Raw genomic sequence first — 20,336 nt, 5'->3', positions numbered from 1 at the left:
TGTGATCGTATCTGACAGAAATCTATTTCTCCAACATGTCCAATTGATCAATTTTCACTTGATTTTTCTCCCCCAAAAGAATCAATTTTTTTGATCAGACAGGACAGAAGATCTGCATCAGTTTAGGGCGGGGCAGAAGCAGTGAGAGCCCTAGTGTTGCACTGCATCAATGTAACGCTGTGGTCCGATCGATCTTAAATTGCTTTCTTGCTGAAATCCACTGAATATATGTGCTGTGTGTAGTAGGAGTCAATTCTTCTTTAAATCGATCCTGATCAATGACATTGGTTGTTTTGCCACATCGGGTGGCAGTCTATAATTGTATGCCCTCTTTAAAGGACTACTGAAGCAAGAGAGATATGGAAGCTGCCATATTTATTTCCTTTCAAGCTATACTAGTTGCTTGCCTGTCCTGCTAAACCTCTGCCTCTAATACTTTTAGTCATAGACCCTGAACTAGCATGCAGCATATCAGGTGATCCTGACATTATTGTCAGATCTGACAGGATTAGCTGCATGCTTACTTCTGGTGTGATTCAAACACTACTGCAACCAAATAGATCAGCAGAACTGCCAGGCAACTGGTATTGTTTAAAAGGAAATACATTTGGCAGACTCCATACATGTCTCACTTTAGTTGTCCTATAAGTAAAATATTTTGTTTTACAACATCACTTCATTATGTGAGTAAAGTGAAAGGCTCGCTTTAGGAATCTGTACACATAATACAAATATAGATTTGATCTATATTCATCTGCCATGGCCATTATGGGGTGTCTCTCTATTTCACTTATTTCATGCTATGGAGAATGCATTAAAGCAGATAGAGATTCTGTGTCTAGGTTAGTGAACTGAGGGTTCTTGCGGAGAAAGGCTACCACCAAAATTCCAAAACCTAAGAATGCCAGTGGATGAATAATCCTACCTGCTCACGCATACCGTAATTAAAATCATAGGTGAATAGGGTCTTTGCATTTCAAGTAGGAGATCAGTCACAAGCATGCATAAGTTTACATATTCACTGACATTGCTCAGATGCTTGTATATTAGCCGGATTACCATGATCTTCTCAATATACAGAAAAATAATACACTGTATACAGTTAAAGCTTTGGATTATATTGCATTTTATACATTACAGTTAAAGCTTTGGATTATATTGCATTTTATACATTGACACACTCTGTGTGGGTGTACACAGGCTCTGAGCTTCAGTTTCTCTTATGTGTCATGTCCCTGATATGCCATTATAACAAAATGGTCTCAAACTGAAATCAAATGGAAACACACTGACACAGTACTATGCCCAGGTACACTGGCTCTATAGGAAACCGAGTGAGCAGAATGTAGAACAGACATAGGCCTCGATGCATCATTGTCTTTGCAATAACTTTTTCCAGTTCGTTAAATTACCAAATTCGAAGTTTATCAATTTCTAGTTGTATTCATCAAGGTTTTTCCAATAAAATTCGATAAAATATCGATAACAATGCGGTAACCATTCGGTACTGTGTCGATATTTCCATTTTACAACGGTAATTTAACACAAGGCCATAAGATTCCCATGGAATTGTGGGTAAAAAGGCAGTCCTTTGAACACCACGTAGCAACATTCCGAATAGGGCTTAATGCTGTGAATACACGGTACTTTTCTGTACCGTGTATCGGACACGTCGGATCAGCCATCAGCGGCTCGATTGATAATAAAAAACGTACCGTGTATTCACAGCATAACACCTGGACCAGGATTCTGGAAGTGACTTTGGACAATCCAACAATTTCGCCAGTTACGGCTTGATAGGACCCTTTTCTTCAGGACATTCTTCCCAGTGAAGGATGTGTGACCTAAGGTCACCCAGGCAGCAGTACAATAGTCCATGAATGAAATTTCGCACACTAATAATTATACATCCATTTAATAATATCAGTGACCAGGATACATGATTAGGTCTTCGTATCAACACATCTCACACACCTTGGCACTTCCTCCTGAAAATATTAGTAAGCACCAGGAAGTACAAGATTCATTGGTTTGATTTTTTTTCAGCATGTGCACTGATCCTTGATATTATGTAACCGATATGTGAGCATTGGTGTGAAGATACTTTTCCGGATTATTGAATCAGATCATGTAAGGAACGGCAGGGTTAAAGAGCACGGGGCTGAATAGATGCTGATTCTAGCACTTGAGTTTTTTATGTTAATTGCACACATAAGAACCATTCAAAAAAGAATCGTAAACTTAACGTGAGCAGTTAAGTTTACCAGGATTTACGTAATTTATGTAGCGAGTACCCAAATTGTGTAACATGCTTCATACATACAAAACTTAGGTTATGTTCACGCTACAAATCGCCAGTGGTTTTTCAAGTGCTGAGCAATTTTTTTCCCTGCGCTGGATAAAGCGCTTTTTTAAGCGCTTTTGCAGAGGAATTTTTTTTCCACTTCCTGACGGCAGTCAGGAAGTGAACTCTTTCACCCAGAAATGAATAAACACAATGTATTTATTCATGAAAGCTCTGGGGAAATCGCTATTGATTTCCCTATACTTTCCATTATAGGCAAATCGCCCCAAAAATGGTACAGGCAGCGCTTTGGGGTGCGGATCGAAATCGAACCTCTCAGATGTGAACTCTCTCATAGGGAATCATTGCACAAGCGGTTTTAGGGTGATTTTCAAAATCGCCGGGACTTAAGAAACGAAAATGCTCTAGGTGTGAACAAGCCCTTAGGGCTCATTCATGAAGCAGGTGGTTTCAGAGCAATGAGCGCTGAAACCAAGTGCCACCGTAGCAGTAAAGTTATACTGCCCTGGACGTAATCACCAGACCCCAAACTACATATCTCTCTGAGTTGTGATAACTTAGAGTACTAGTATTTTACGCCGCCAGGGATTTGAGCGGCAGCAGGGTGAGCTGTCATTCAGCTCACCCTGCGCCCAGATCACCGGAGGATTATATACGCTTCAATCAGACGGGAGGCTGGACTACACGCTTGTCTGGTGTTTCAGCAACCCCTTTCTGCCACACACGGGGCGTCATTCAGGTGCAATTAAATTGCTGCTGATTGGATGAAGTTGTAACGCCGTGCTTGTCATTGCTTGGTACGCGACTGTAACATGAGCTATGTACACATTTGTTACGTTTACCATTCTTTTGTGAATAAAGTATTCCTTCATTAATACATTTGTGACATAGGATGAATTATTTCTCATTTATGTGTTTGTTTAACCACTTTACCCCCAGCGGTACGAATTTCTCCGCCCCTTTTTTCCCTCCTAAAAAACCAGGGACGGAGAAATCCGTACCTTCCGCGCTACCGCCGCTGTCCGCGCTCCCGCCGCTCGTGCGCGCGCACCCGCCGCTCGTGCACGCCGCCGCCCGCTCGCCCGGAGATCAATGAACGGGAAAATCCATTCCCGTTCGTTGATCTAGCCCCCGCAATGATCTGCTGCTTCTTTCAGAAACAGCGAGATCATTGTGCGTCCCCCAGCCTCCTACTGCTTCCTGTAAGCGTCCTTCCGGACGCTTACAGGTCGCATGTAAACAAACACTCTGTGGCCATCTTGTGGCCAAATAGTAAACTACACCCTAAAAGCATTTTACATACACAAACATTACATTTACACAATAAATTAACTCATTACCTCCCACACTCCCCAATTTTTATTTTTTTTTTGTAATTAAAAAAAAAAAAAAATACAATAAAAAAAAGCATAAATAGTTACCTTAGGGACTGAACTTTTTAAATATTTATGTCAAGAGGGTATAACACTGTTACTTTATAAACTGCGGGCTTGTAATTAGGGATGGATGCAAAACTGAAAAAAATGCACCTTTATTTCCAAATAAAATATTGTCGCCAAACATTGTGATAGGGACATAATTTAAATGGTTTTATAACCGGGACAAATGGGTTAATACATTTCATGGGTTTTAATTACAGTAGCATGCTTTATTTAAAAACTATAATGGCCGAAAACTGAAAAATAATAATTTTTTCCCACATTTTTTCCTATTTCCCCATTAAAACACATTTAGAATAAAATAATTCTTGGCATAATGTCCCACCTAAAGAAAGCCTAATTGGTGGCAAAAAAAACAAGATACAGTTCATTTCATTGGGATAAGTAATAATAAAGTTATAGACGAATGAATAGAAGGAGCGCTGAAAGGTGAAAATTGCTCTGGTGGTCAGGGGGTAAAACCCCTCAGTGGTGAAGTGGTTAATGCAGTTTACATGTTATGTCAAATTGAATTACATTTTGTTGATTAAATACAAATAACACTGTCATTTCCAGGTCTCAGCAGAAGGTGTATTTCCCCACAGCATTGCATATACTTTAACAGACCCCCCGTCGTTTGGATATTTGGTCTCAGTCAGTCGCCACGATCCTGATGGATCCCCAAGTTTGGATACTGTCCACAATTTCACCCAAGAGGATATTAACAAGGGGAGGATCCTATATTTGCATTCCGCCTCAGAAATGCTGCCTGACCGCATGACATTAGATGTTTCTACAGGAGGTACAACTCAAGAAGTAATCATCCACCTAGAAATTCTGCCTATGCATATACCAGTGGAGGTCAGTGACATGACTGTGGAAGAAGGAAGAGCAGCTGTTCTGTCTGGCAGTGTAATACAGATTCCCAGCGACTACTATCTCAGTCTCCACCTAGACATTGTAGTGCTAGATGCACCAATGGAAGGACGCATAACAGACCCAGAGGGGCGGGATATAAGAACCTTCAACTGGAATGAGGTGCGTTTTAGATCACTTCCTATTTGCATAGTACCCCTGTAAATATAAGGAAATTAAACGATTTAAAATGACAGTACAGACATTATATACATATAAAATAAGTTCTTGCTGTCAGTGCTTCTATTCAACTTCAATATAACAAACTCTAGTCACTATCACTTTACCAGTCCTTAATGTATTTGTATAGAGCCCAGTCAAAAGCTGCATAATTTTGACAACTAATACCATAAAATAAGAAGGTGTGTATGATAGTCTATTTATTTGCATAAAGGACCACTGTCACGAAAAAGGTAAAATTTAAAATACATGTAAGCATATACAGATAAGTACATTTCTCCCAGAGTAAAATGAGGCATAAATTACTTTTCTCCTAGGTTGCTGTCACTGACAGTAAGTAGTGGAAATCTGACCGAACTGACAGGTTTTGGGCTAGTCCATCTCTTCATGGGGGATTCTCATCATGGCCTTTATTGTTTATAAAGACACTCCTTGAAAAGGAGTTATACAATGATGCTGGCCAGTCTTCCTACTGGCTTCCCACTTTTTTGACAGTTGAACAGACCAACTGCCAATAACTAAGTGCTTTTGAAAATAAAGAAAATCCTGAAAACACCCCATGAGAAGATGGGCTACTCCAAAACCTGTTGGTTCTACCTTCTGTAAGTGACATAGGAGAAAAGTAATATATGGCTCATTTTACTTTGGAAGAAATGTACTTCTTATTTGTATGTGTTTACATGTATTTTAAATGTTATGATTTTCGCAATAGTGGTCCTACATCAGATCAGATATTTCCCTATATCAGATCCCTTCTTATGTAATACAATGTTAAATAGACTCAGTATTGTTACATAGTTACATAGTTATTTTGGTTGAAAAAAGACATACGTCCATCGAGTTCAACCAGTATAAAGTATAACACCAGCCTGCTCCCTCACATATCCCTGTTGATCCAGAGGAAGGCGAAAAAACCCTTACAAGGCATTTTTTTCGCCTTCCTCTGGATCAACAGGGATATGTGAGGGAGCAGGCTGGTGTTATACTTTATACTGGTTGAACTCGATGGACTTATGTCTTTTTTCAACCAAAATAACTATGTAACTATGTAACAATACTGAGTCTATTTAACATTGTATTACATAAGAAGGGATCTGATATAGGGAAATATCTGATCTGATGTAGGACCACTATTGCGAAAATCATAACATTTAAAATACATCGCTATCTGACACGTTCATAACCACCTTCACTGCTCCTTATCCCCAGTCTCCCCTATTTACATTTTGGAAACACTTGAAGCTGAAGTTGAGTCTACTGTGTATAGTCAGGGTGATGAAGGGAATTACTCTTAAAAACTTACCCTTCCAGGGACTACTATGACAAAGCTTATCACAAACAGCCTTCAACCTCTTTTTTGATGCTACAAGTACAGTACCAGAGCTCCAAACATCTGACACCCAGCAGCAGACAGCTTTTTAAACATTCAATCCACATTTGTTGTATTCTTTATCTCATCCAATGCTTTCTTCTGTACAGTGTTGTTATTTCTACTCCTTTGTAGCTGGAATATGTCTCTAGAGCACAGATTTGTCACAGTCACATCACAAGTACAATGGGAAAATGTGCTTCTTGTCACTACTATTACAAGTGACAGAGACTGTCTAGTTAGTTGTGCTTGACCAGAGACTTTTCTCAGCAACAAAATCTCTCATGTACTAACAGCCTAGTAGAGACTTTTCTCAGCAACAAAATCTCTCATGTACTAACAGCCCAGTAGAGAGTTTGGTGTATGCCATTGACCATATACTTGTCAAATGCGTTTAAATGATGATGTATATTTCTTACCTAGTTGGACCAGGGTCGAATACTTTATGAACACAATGGAGGTGAAACCAAGAATGACAGCTTCACAATTTTAGTCAATGCATCAGATATAAACCATCAGAGTCTGCCAACAACTGTTAATGTAGCAGTTCAAGCCGTAAATGATGAACCACACATCGTCATTAACACTGGGATGCAGGTAAGTTGAGACATACTTATTGCTGCAATTTACTGCATGGTGTGAGGTTTCTATTACTATCACCAGAAAATCATAGATTATGAAATTCTGGCCACACATAAAAATTGAATGCAACATTATTAATCCATCAATTTTAAGAAGATTGCAAAATATCCTACAGCAACCATTTTCATTTGTTTAAAAAGATTCATTTCATTTAATGTGATTAAAAAAACTGCAGTTCTCCCATTTTCTCATTCATGAAAACAGTCTTATTTGATCAAAGGGATATTCAAATAATTTATTCTTCTTGACTGTTAAGTTCAGTTTTGCATACATTTTATCACAATGAAAGTGTGTGGAAGTTTAAGTCCTTACAACTGTGATTTTCCATTTTGATACGTTTGTTTGATTCCTCACTGCCGTATTGTAACTCTAAGCGACTCAGGTAAGGAGGCTCAGAGAGCCCAGTAGCAATCCCTGATACCCATTGCAGCCAGTCAACCAGCATTTCCAGAAGGAGATCAGCAATGGTTGATCCTACAGTTACACAAACAAAAGTGATGCAAACCTGGAAAACCTGTTACATTTGTATGCCTACTCTATGTCTGACTTCAATATTGTTATTATTATCATTTTTACCATGTTATTGCCTTTTTTATACATCTATAGCCCCCCAACTTGCAGAGTTGCAAACAAAGCACTGAAGAAGTGTTGCAAAAGCTTCCCACCTCACCTCTTGGAGCTGGGATCACTTCAGCCATGCTTCAGGCAGCATCTCCTCTCAATGACTCCCTCCAGAGACTTGCCACTAGGGGGAGTCATAGAGAGGAGGTGCTGTGACATGGCTGAAAAGATCTTGGCACAGAAAGATGAGTAACTTCTGCAGCACTTCTACCCCCCCCCCCCCACACACACACACACACCTCCGCTTGCAACTCTGCAATGGCTAGTATGGGGGGGGGGCACTTGGGGGGACACAGGCCCATCATCAGGGCTCTGTGCCCAGAGGCTGGTTCCTCCTGAGCCTCAGCCCCGCAGCCCACAAACTCTCATGAAATCGGCCTCCAACATGTCCGATCTGATTTTTATTGAAAAAAATGGATACTCGTTCGTTTTTCTTGAGCAAAAAAAAAAAAAAAAAAAGATTTTTGACTTTCATCAGATTTGATTGTTTTGATCGATAAGCATGGAAACTGAACGTTTTTATTGTGCCGTGTATGGGCACCATTAGACTGACTAAGAAGGACTCTAATGACTCTCCCCTCTAATGCGGAGCCCTGTGTGGTCGTGTGGGCAGGCGGGGTGTGGCTGCTGCAGTCAGATTCCACTAGCAGGAAGTCCTGACTGCAGAGTAGTTGCCACATCCATAGTACAGTATTTATTATCCAAACCAGAACCATAGGGTAAATAGTAAGGCTGTATGCAATTCAGTCTTACTATTAGAGACCACTGTGTCAGGTTTCTGACAGGGTCACTTAAAAACAAGAATTATAATACCTAATATAAACAGATGGGGCAAATACTAATTCTCACGTGTTATATTTGTACATGCATTTAATTTATTAAACAGTTTTGGGGCACTGGTATACTTTAAAACACAGCTTCTTTAGCCAATAGCCAGGATACAAATTTTGTTTGTCCAAAAAGGTAACATTCTTTCTTTGCACATAACAAATATACATTTCTGTAATGATATATCATTTTTATCCATAGTAAGAGTTATTTAGTAAGCAAATAACACACACTTTCCGAGAATGATTATACCAGGGAAATTTGAACGATACACTTGGTCCAGAACGGACAAACCCTATAGGTATAGAACTAGAGTACGGTTACTCATACATAAAAACCCACATGGGTGACAAAGAGTTCCATTTCAGTCACTCTTTAGCATTAGAGGCGGTATACTGTGCTGTAAGTGGAGGTCTTTGCTGATCCCCCACAAAGGCTATTTATCCAAAGTGGTGTAGCTATTCCACATAAAGAACCGCTTCTATAGCTTCAGAGACAGTTGCTGTGATCATGCAGAGTCAATTATTGTGGTATCTATGACCTGCAATGATCCCAAGTCGGTATGCATCTGTCACTGACAACACTGGGGTGGTATAGAGACGTGCTTAAGTGCTATTTACAACGTGATTGTATATGGTAATCTGACATGTTTCACCCTAACGGCTTTCTCAAAGATTGCTGTACATATATACAATGAAATAATATACAAGTGCACCCCCCACCAACAAAATTCCCCCCAGCAGCAATGAGTAGGACACTCTGTTTACAAGACCGGCGTTCCCAGTTACTATGGGAACGCCGCTACCGGAAGGGACGTCGCCGCCAACCGGAAGTGCGACGACGTCACTAATCTCGCCGTCTGGCCGATACAGCGCTGGTTTGGGGGCACATACACGCCACCCATAGAGCGTACCGCTCCCCACTGTGCCACCACTGAACAGGTATGACTTAGACATGGCAGACACGCCCAACTGGGCGGTTAGCACATCCTCATCAGTATATAAACGAGCACCGAACTGGGTGCCTCAGCTCTGACTGGGGCTATTGCTGCTGGGGGGAATTTTGTTGGTGGGGGGTGCACTTGTATATTATTTCATTGTATATATGTACAGCAATCTTTGAGAAAGCCGTTAGGGTGAAACATGTCAGATTACCATATACAATCACGTTGTAAATAGCACTTAAGCACGTCTCTATACCACCCCAGTGTTGTCAGTGACAGATGCATACCGACTTGGGATCATTGCAGGTCATAGATACCACAATAATTGACTCTGCATGATCACAGCAACTGTCTCTGAAGCTATAGAAGCGGTTCTTTATGTGGAATAGCTACACCACTTTGGATAAATAGCCTTTGTGGGGGATCAGCAAAGACCTCCACTTACAGCACAGTATACCGCCTCTAATGCTAAAGAGTGACTGAAATGGAACTCTTTGTCACCCATGTGGGTTTTTATGTATGAGTAACCGTACTCTAGTTCTATACCTATAGGGTTTGTCCGTTCTGGACCAAGTGTATCATAGTTATTTAGTAAGGCCAGAAATGTGGAGAGGTATTCTTCCTGGGCTTCCCACTAGAGGCAACCAATAATTCCAGTGCTGTGGAACATTTTTCTCCACAACCTCTTTATGTAATAATCACCGTTTAGGAATAATAATAACCTTACAAAACCAGCATTCAGCAAAAGAAGAACAAAGAATTCAGATGGTAACCAGATCTTTTTGGGAGGGATAAATAATAATAGGAATAATAATATGAAAAGGATTTTACATCTTGGAATAATTTGTTATGGTGAAAGTGCTGTAATTCTAGGGCCAAGATAACATCCTCTTATTATTAATTACTTTTACTGTTTTATTAATACACCACAAAGCTTTAAAGGGACCCCGAGCTCAAGATAAAATTGAATTTGCACTTACCTGAGGCTTCCTCCAGCCCCTGGGAATCCTCCTGGCTCCTCTACCAGTCCTGCTGGGCAACTTCAGGCCAAGGTCGACGATTAACAGAGCCGTCAGCAGGTCCAGGAGAACACTGGGGGACTGTAACGATCGGTGGGCGCAGAGAGTATCTGATTACCGGTGATCTGCAGTATCACCGGAAATACAGATATATACCAGATTATAAGTGAACTGCAGTCTCACCGATAATCCGATATACAAACTAACCTCTGATCACCTGAATAGAGTGTAGTGTTTGGTGTAACAGTAACACTAAGAGGACAAGGCCTCAATGCAGTAAGGAGTACTGCACAGATTCATCCGCAGACCTGAGCTCTCCAAGACGGGAGGAGTCAGACTGACAGTAGGAAGGGATATCTGAAAGTGACCCTCAGGAGGAAGGATCGATAACAGATCGAGGAACCGCCTCTAACGGTAAGGTCGGTTCTCGAGGTCGGACAAGCCAGGTCGTACACACACGGACAGATAAAGTACAGGATCAGGAGGCAAAGGCAGAGTCAGAGTACAGGCAGGGTTCAGCAACGGGGTATCAGAAATATCGGGGTACAAAATCAGGAGGCAGAAGCAGAGTCAAAGTACGAGCCGGGGTTCGGCAACAGAGTATCAGAAATATCGAGGTGCAAGATCAGAGTTCAGGAGGATAGTCAAGGCAGGCAAAAGTCATAACAGATAATCACAATCAAACTAGTACTTTAGCTATCAACAGAATCTAGCTTAGTGTAGGATTACAGCTCCAGCTGGTCCCGGCACACTAACGGATCTAACTACGGATCTGGGTGCTCCCACATATGTGAACGCAACGCCAGACAAGGAGCAAGTGAACAACCAGCAGTATATATACTCTAGGACCTTTCCAGGACCTCCCTAATTGCTGGTCCAATGGGAGCAGTGGAATTTGTCAGCTGACCCAGCTGGTCAGCCGACACCCTTCTAACTGCTATTTAAATTCTGCCTCAGTGCTCGCGCGCGTGTAAGTCTGAATCTTGGTGGACTATCAGTCCCAGCCACACCAGTACTGTTTTGCAATGTATCTAATGCGGGGGTCGCCTCTGATGTGGATTCCGCCGTTACCAATGCGGATTCCGCCGCACTGCCCATGCGGCATGCGGCGTTTTTTCCGCGTTGTGACGCCATGCTGGACGCGGAAACAGCCGCCTCACCTCGAGAGACGGCGGCTTTTCCGCGTTTCCTCACAGTACCCCCCTCCCGAGGAGTGGACTCCGGACAACTCCCACCAGGTTTCTCGGGATGTACAGCATGAAATTCCTTCACTAACTCGTCCGCATGCATGCGGTTCCTAGGTACCCATTGCCTCTCCTCAATCCCGTACCCCTTCCAATGTACGAGGTACTGTACCGAGTTCTGTACAGTACGTGAATCTATGATCTTCTCCACTTCGTACTCGGGTTGGGCATCCACCAACACGGGAGGAGGAGGAGTGGGACCCACCTGGACTGCTGGTTTAAGAAGGGATACGTGGAAAGACCTCACCCCCCGCATGCTGGTGGGAAGGTCAATGGAATAAGTAACATTATTAATCTTCTTGGTCACGGAAAATGGGCCCACAAACCTGGGACCCAGTTTGGCAGATGGCTGCTTCAGGGTCAAGTAACGCGTGGACACCCAGACTAGATCCCCTGGCCGAAACTTCCATTCCACGGACCGTCTCTTATCTGCTTGACCCTTCTGACTCTGGAACGCCTTCTGTAAATTCCCCTTAACAATTCCCCAATTGTCCCTGAGTGATCTCTGCCAATCTTCCAGTGCTGGAAATGGAGACGAGACAACTGGAAAAGGGGAAAATTTGGGTGACCTCCCTGTTACAATCTGAAATGGGGAAAACCCAGACGAGGAATTCTTTAAATTATTTTGAGCGAATTCCGCGAAGGGCAAAAATTTCACCCAGTCACTCTGCGCCTCAGCAACGTAGCATCTCAGGAATTGCTCCAGGGATTGGTTAATGCGTTCTGTCTGCCCATTGGTCTGTGGGTGGTAGCCTGACGAGAAAGACAATTTCATGCCCATTTGGTGGCAAAATGCCCTCCAGAATCCAGACACAAACTGGACTCCCCTATCAGACACGATGTCTTCCGGAATGCCATGCAGCCGGAAGATGTGAATGATAAACAATTCAGCCAGTTCTTGAGCCGAGGGGAGTCCTTTCAGGGGCACAAAATGGGCCATTTTGCTAAACCGATCGACTACCACCCAAATGACCGACATGCCTTTAGACCTGGGCAATTCCCCCACAAAATCCATGGACAAGTGGGTCCATGGCTCACTCGGGGTGGGCAAAGGCTGCAACCTTCCTACAGGTGCCAGCCGGGAGGGCTTACTCTGGGCGCACACCGCACACTCCCTAACATACTCCTTGCAATCTGTTGCCAAGGAAGGCCACCAAGCACACCTGGCAATCAGATCCTGCGTTCTGGCAGCTCCAGGATGACCAGCATTCTTATGGGCGTGAAAGAGTTGCAGAACCTGTAACCGGAATGGTAGTGGTATGAACAAGACCCCTTCGGGTTTCCCTTCAGGAACCTCCTGCTGAAAGGGACCCAAGATCTCTGTCCACTCTTCCCAAGACTCCGTGGCGGCTAACACCAGTTTCTGCGGAATGATGGATTCAGGAGTAGGGGGCTGTGCTGTCTCAGGTTCGAAACACCTGGAGAGGGCATCTGCCTTGATGTTTTTGCTACCTGGAGTGTATGTGATTATAAACCTGAATCTCGTAAAAAACAAGGACCACCGGGCCTGACGGGGACTAAGCCTCTTAGCCCCCTCGATGTACTCCAAGTTCTTGTGGTCGGTGTAAACAGTGATCATGTGCTCTGCCCCCTCCAACCAGTGGCGCCACTCCTCAAATGCCAATTTAATGGCCAGGAGCTCTCTGTTGCCTATATCGTAGTTTCTCTCCGCCGGAGAGAACCTACGGGAAAAGTACGCACAGGGATGTAGTCTTCCCTGTAACCCTGATCGCTGAGACAGCACAGCCCCTACCCCGACCTCCGAGGCATCGACCTCAACAATGAACGGATAAGCGGTGTCGACATGTCTCAGGATTGGTGCGGAACAAAACAATTTTTTCAGACTAGAAAATGCATTCTGAGCCTCCGGAGACCAGTGGGTAGTATCTGCCCCCTTTTTTGTAAGACTGGTAAGGGGTGCAATGATTGTGGAGTACCCTTTTATAAACCTCCTATAATAATTTGCAAAACCCAGGAATCTCTGGAGGGCTTTCAGACCCACAGGTTGCGGCCATTCTAGGACAGCTGTGACTTTAGCGGGGTCCATTGACAGACCTGAGGTAGAAATCACATACCCCAGAAACGTGACGGATGTCACCTCAAAAATACACTTTTCTAACTTGGCATAGAGTCTATTCTGTCTTAATTTGTTTAGGACAAATTTCACATGGACCCTGTGTTCGGGGAGGTTATTGGAATAAATTAATATATCATCGAGATATACCAGTACGAATTTACCCAATACCTCCCGGAATACCTCATTGATTAGTTCCTGGAAGACGGCGGGCGCATTGCACAACCCGAAGGGCATCACCAAGTATTCGTAATGCCCGTCGGGTGTGTTAAAGGCCGTCTTCCATTCATCGCCCCTTCTAATGCGGATTAGGTTGTATGCCCCCCTCAGATCTAACTTAGAAAAGATCTTTGCAGTAGTGACCTGCGTGAATAAGTCGTCTATCAATGGTAACGGATAGCGATTTTTCACCGTGATTTTATTGAGACCTCGGTAGTCGATACAAGGTCGAAGACCCCCGTCTTTTTTCTTAACAAAAAAGAAACCGGCCCCAGCAGGTGACCGAGAGGGCCGAATAAACCCCTTGGCCAGGTTGTCACGAATGTAATCCTGCATGGCCAACTTCTCGGGACCGGACAAGTTATACAGGTGACCCCTAGGGGGCATACAACCAGCACGGAGATCAATGGGGCAATCGAACGGGCGATGAGGAAGTAATTGATCAGCAGACTTGGGACAAAAGACATCAGAAAAATCGGAATACACCTCGGGAACACCCTCCACGTACACCTTGGTCTGACCCAATGTCACCTTTCCTAGACACTGTTGGTGACAACGATCAGACCATCTGGTTACCTGACCCGTGGCCCAGTCGATTTGTGGAGAGTGGGCCTGTAACCAAGGCATGCCTAAGATAATAGTGGAGGTTGACATGTTCAAAACGAAAAACTGTAGCTGTTCCCCATGCAATACCCCTATCGTAACCCTCACCTGCGGAGTCTGAGACAGGGGACGATCCCGTTGCAGCGGGGAATCGTCTACTGCCGTGACCTGAATGGGGGGACTTACTGGAGTGAGAGGAATACCCAACTCCCGAGCAAATTCAAGGTTCATAAAATTGGCCGCTGAGCCAGAGTCAATAAAAGCTTCAGTGTCCACAGACTTATCATCCCACGTAATAGTACAGGGGAGAAGTAACTTCTTCTCTTTTTGGGGTGAGAATGAAGTGCCTAGGGTGTCACCCCCCACTACTCCTAGGCAGACCCGTTTCCCGACTTGTTAGGGCAGTTTCGCACCCTGTGCCCTGCTTCTGCACAATACAGGCACAGTTGTTCTGTTATTCTCCGCCTACGTTCCACCTGGGTCAATCTTGATCGACCAATTTGCATGGGTTCGGGTGGTGGTGAGGCTGGAGAGGGTGACACCGGTGGAGATGCCGTTACTGCGGGTGTACCAGAAGGTGCCACATACGAAGTCACCCTGACCCGGTGACTGCCCCTAGTCTGCCTCTGATGGCGTAGTCGACGATCGACTCTGATGGCCGATGATATGGCCTCATCGACTGTTGCGGGCTCGGGTAAGGTTAGCATCAAATCAGAGACCTCCTCCGACAACCCAGATAGAAAATAATCCATCAGAGCAAAATTGTCGAATCTGGCGGTAACAGACCACCTACAAAATTCTGCTGCGTAATCCTCGACCGACCCTCTGCCTTGCCGCAAAAGTTTGAGCTTCCGCTCTGAAGTTGCCGCAAGGTCAGGGTCGTCGTATATTACGGCCATAGCCTTAAAAAATTCCTCGACTGAGGTCAGAGCTAAATTAGTGGGGGACAGGTTGTATGCCCAGGACTGGGAATCACCAGTTAACAGTGTTTTAATGAAAATGACCCGTTGGGTCTCAGTCCCCGAGGATCGGGGTCTTAACTCGAAGTATGACAACACTCTACTCTTGAAATTCCGGAAGTCAGACTTGTGGCCGGAAAATTTATCAGGTACAGGCATCCGTATGTCATCACTAGGAGGGGATCGCACTGAATCAACTGACGTCTGGAGGGTTTGCACAGAGCCTGAAAGGGCATCAATCAAAGCTCTGTGCTGGCCCAGTGCTTGATGGAGGTTATCCACCGAAGTGGCAAGCATACCCAGACGACCAGTGTTTGCGTCCATTTTGTTTTTTGGTCTGGCGTTCTGTAACGATCGGTGGGCGCAGAGAGTATCTGATTACCGGTGATCTGCAGTATCACCGGAAATACAGATATATACCAGATTATAAGTGAACTGCAGTCTCACCGATAATCCGATATACAAACTAACCTCTGATCACCTGAATAGAGTGTAGTGTTTGGTGTAACAGTAACACTAAGAGGACAAGGCCTCAATGCAGTAAGGAGTACTGCACAGATTCATCCGCAGACCTGAGCTCTCCAAGACGGGAGGAGTCAGACTGACAGTAGGAAGGGATATCTGAAAGTGACCCTCAGGAGGAAGGATCGATAACAGATCGAGGAACCGCCTCTAACGGTAAGGTCGGTTCTCGAGGTCGGACAAGCCAGGTCGTACACACACGGACAGATAAAGTACAGGATCAGGAGGCAAAGGCAGAGTCAGAGTACAGGCAGGGTTCAGCAACGGGGTATCAGAAATATCGGGGTACAAAATCAGGAGGCAGAAGCAGAGTCAAAGTACGAGCCGGGGTTCGGCAACAGAGTATCAGAAATATCGAGGTGCAAGATCAGAGTTCAGGAGGATAGTCAAGGCAGGCAAAAGTCATAACAGATAATCACAATCAAACTAGTACTTTAGCTATCAACAGAATCTAGCTTAGTGTAGGATTACAGCTCCAGCTGGTCCCGGCACACTAACGGATCTAACTACGGATCTGGGTGCTCCCACATATGTGAACGCAACGCCAGACAAGGAGCAAGTGAACAACCAGCAGTATATATACTCTAGGACCTTTCCAGGACCTCCCTAATTGCTGGTCCAATGGGAGCAGTGGAATTTGTCAGCTGACCCAGCTGGTCAGCCGACACCCTTCTAACTGCTATTTAAATTCTGCCTCAGTGCTCGCGCGCGTGTAAGTCTGAATCTTGGTGGACTATCAGTCCCAGCCACACCAGTACTGTTTTGCAATGTATCTAATGCGGGGGTCGCCTCTGATGTGGATTCCGCCGTTACCAATGCGGATTCCGCCGCACTGCCCATGCGGCATGCGGCGTTTTTTCCGCGTTGTGACGCCATGCTGGACGCGGAAACAGCCGCCTCACCTCGAGAGACGGCGGCTTTTCCGCGTTTCCTCACAGGGACCTCACAGGTTATGGGGGCTGGAGGTAAGTCCAAATTCCATTTTTATCTTGAGCTCAGGGTCCCTTTGAAGCAAACCTGACCCAAAAATGAACATGAGATAATTAATTGCATAGATAGTAACAATGATAAACAGCCCCCATGCCAGTGTGACGTAAAATCTACTTAATTCAGCTGCAAAACTAAAGAAATAATATCCTTTTGAATATTTTGACAGCTGAGTTTCATGTACTGATCAGGAGCCAATTGGCTCCTGCTCCTGAGATCACTGTGAGCCAATCACAGTGATCGCAGAGTAAGAATAAAAGAAAAACAAATGCTTTGGTCATGAAGGTGTCCAGACTTGTGTTTTTTACTTTGAATAGACTGAGGCAGAGATAAAATTTCTATTAAACAAGTATTGTTATCTGAATCCTCATTGGTTAGATTTTGCTTTCCATCTTGCCCTAGAGACCCAACAGGAAGTCAGAGGTCTTCCTAGAGGAAGTGGAAATGTGCTAGTAACAAATGTGACAAGTGTACTCAGTAGCGTTTGACAGTTCTTCTTCAGGTGAAAGAAATAATATTAAAATTAGCTTGCTTCCTGTCTCAGTGACCACCTGTCATAAGGGCAGAAATTGAGGGTAAAAATGCAAAGCACTGAAAAGGTTCGAACCCATCCTTAGAGCATACAAAGTAAAATAGAAAAACATTCAGGCTAGATGTCTACTTTTAAATCTACTTGAACAAACTTCAGTGTTTTTCCAAATAAAAGGTAGTTGAATGGTTATCAAAAATAACTTTACTGTATCTCTGTGAAATCTCATTCATCATATATTCACACTTCCTGTTTTTTGACAGCTAGAGATTGTCAATGACATGCAAGTTATTCTACAGTAAATGAATGCAGAATTATGCAAATGTTTTAATGTAAATGTATGCAGCTTCAAAATAGACCAATCAAATCTCTACTCAGCTTTATTTTTCAAGCTGCATACATTTTCATAATTTTGCATCAACTGTGAATTATTTGCATCTCATTGATCATCCCTAAGTGCTTGTTCACACTATGAGCGATTGCATATTTTTTAAAGCACTGCCAATTTTAGAAATTGCCCTAAAAGCGCTTGTGCAATGATTCCCTATGAGAGTGTTCACATATAAGCAGTTCGATTACGATGCAGTTCCAAAAGCGATGCCTGTACCATTTTCTGAGTGCTTTGGCTTAATGGAAGGTATAGGGAAATCGCGAAGCTCTTGAAAAAGCGATTTGTATAGCGATTTTCCGAGCGCTTTTAAGAATAAATACATTGTATTTCATCCTTTCCGGGTCAAAGAGTTCACTTCCTGACTTACGTCAGGAAGTGAAAATCTCAATTGCTCATCAAAAGTGCTTAGAAAAACGCCTACACAAAATCGCCCAATGCTCAAAAAACGCCGGGAATCAATGTAAAAAATTGTGCACAAAAACACTCAGTGCTTGCAATTGTGCTTGCGATTTATAATGTGAACATAGCCTAAGAAAAGAAGTGGGAATAGGGAATATCTGAGGAAAAGGATTTCAGTGCGACAAACTACAAATAGTATGTTCTCCTCTGGAGCACGAGTAGCTGATGTCAATGGGGTGCTAATGATTCTGCCTTGCATTTAAATGCAATGCAATCTGTATGCAGCTTATAATTCGGCCAGTACAAATTGGTTGGAGGTGTTATTGTTCAGCCATTCCATCTCTCTGTTGACTGGCAGCAGGCGCCGAAGCAGGAAGTTGGAAAATCTGAGGAATTAGACTTCAGAAAGACAAAGTAAAGGCATGTGAACAATTATGTTTCAGAGGAAAACATACTATATATATATTTATATATATATATATATATATATATATATATATATATATATATATATATATATATATATATATATATATATAAATATATATTAATTCTAAGGATTTACAGTATACTAGTATACATATTAAATTCGATAGAATATTTACAATAGATGAATGAATTAGTGTCCTCAGTTAATGTAATGGTAAAATATAAATGCAGTTAGTGATTATGTGTATGCCTATTTGTGAAGTTCCTGTAGCTTTGATGTGCAGCTATATTTAGAAACTATAGAGACAATACAGGCTATTGCTTGAGCACTGTATTGGTGAACTAATTACATTGTGTTTAGATTTCTTCAATAAATATTCATGTAGCACCTTTACAGTGTACTCAGTTAAAGGACAACTGTAGCGAGCGTTATATGTAGGCTGCCATATTTATTTTTATTTTAAGCAATGCCATCTACCTCGCTATCCCGCGGATCCTCTGCCTCTAATACTTTTAGCCTAAGACCCTGAACAAGCATGCAGCTTACAAGCTGTTTCTGACTTTATTATCAGATCTGACAAGATTAGCTGCATGCTTGTTTCTGGTGTTATTCAGAAACTACTGCAGCTAAATAGATCAGCAGGACTGCCAGGCAACTGGCATTGTTTAAAAAGGAAATAAATGTGGCAGACTCCATACATTTCTCACTTTAGTTATCCTATAAGTAAAATATCTTGTTTTACAACATCTCCTCCTTATCTGAGTAAAGTGAAAGGCTCTGTACACATTATTATTATTTAGTATTTATATAGCGCCGACATCTTCCGCAGCGCTGTACAAAGCATATTGTCTTGTCACTTAAATGTCCCTCTGAGGGGCTCACAATCTAATCCCTACCATAGTCCTATGTCTATGTGTGTGTTGTGTAATGTGTGCTTTAAGTCTTTGTGAACCTAAACTACTAGAAGTGTGTGATGCTGGGAATACACGGTGCGTTTTTGCGGCTTGATTCTGTCGCCTGATCGTTTCCCCGCTCGATTCCACGGGCGATTCTCTTATCTTCCGCTCGTTTTCCTTATCTTTTTCCATTGTCCCCCATGCGGAATCGAGCACGGAAACGATCGAGTGGGGGATCGGACGTGTCGGAAATGATCAATCGAGCCATCTAAATGGCTCAGAATCGAGCCGTGTATTCCCAGCATAAGAGACTAAAAGCAACCTAAAACTACTCCTACTAAGAAGCTATGTTAATTATAAATCTGTATTCTTGAGGATAGGTGCACACATAACATAACATGAAAGGTCATGATGTATGTCATGTGCGGTTTTTAACGCAGATGCGTTTTTCAAGCGTTTTGCGTGCATTTTAATGCATTTGCGTTCCGCATATACAAAACGCATATGCGTTTTGTATGCGTTTTTCAATTGCGGTTTATGCAAATAACTAGGAAGACAACAGGAAGCGGAAATACATCACAAAACAAATTTAAAAAAAAAATGCATATAAAAACGCATGAAAATTGCGTTTCCCTTGCGTGTGCGTTTTTGCATATTATCCAACAAAACCAGCGTTTTTAAAAACGCACGCATACAAAACGCATATGTGTTTTTTATATGTGTTTTTTTCCTGCGGCCCATAGACTTCCATTAGCGGCAAAAACGCAGCGTTCTCCGCAATGCTAGCATTTCTGCTAAGTGTGCACATAGCCTGAAACAAAAGGTATTTTTAATTATTTCGCT

At 43.0% G+C, this 20,336-nt stretch overlaps 1 protein-coding gene across 3 annotated transcripts in view; it reads left to right on the top strand.

Annotated features, from left to right (window-relative positions):
* Positions 1-20,336, top strand: part of CSPG4 (chondroitin sulfate proteoglycan 4) — a 214,660-nt gene that overhangs the window by 159,574 nt on the left and 34,750 nt on the right. For all 3 annotated transcript variants that reach the window (XM_068275712.1, XM_068275714.1, XM_068275711.1), the window contains 2 exons: positions 4,300-4,761; positions 6,611-6,784. In XM_068275712.1, the coding sequence (XP_068131813.1) occupies positions 4,300-4,761; positions 6,611-6,784 (636 nt within the window). The remainder of the gene's footprint in view (positions 1-4,299; positions 4,762-6,610; positions 6,785-20,336) is intronic.

Source organism: Hyperolius riggenbachi, chromosome 3, assembly GCF_040937935.1.
Source record: "Hyperolius riggenbachi isolate aHypRig1 chromosome 3, aHypRig1.pri, whole genome shotgun sequence".
NCBI lineage: Eukaryota > Metazoa > Chordata > Amphibia > Anura > Hyperoliidae > Hyperolius > Hyperolius riggenbachi.
The sequence above is the reverse complement of the archived record's forward strand: the minus strand, read 5'-3'. Positions and strand labels throughout refer to the sequence as shown.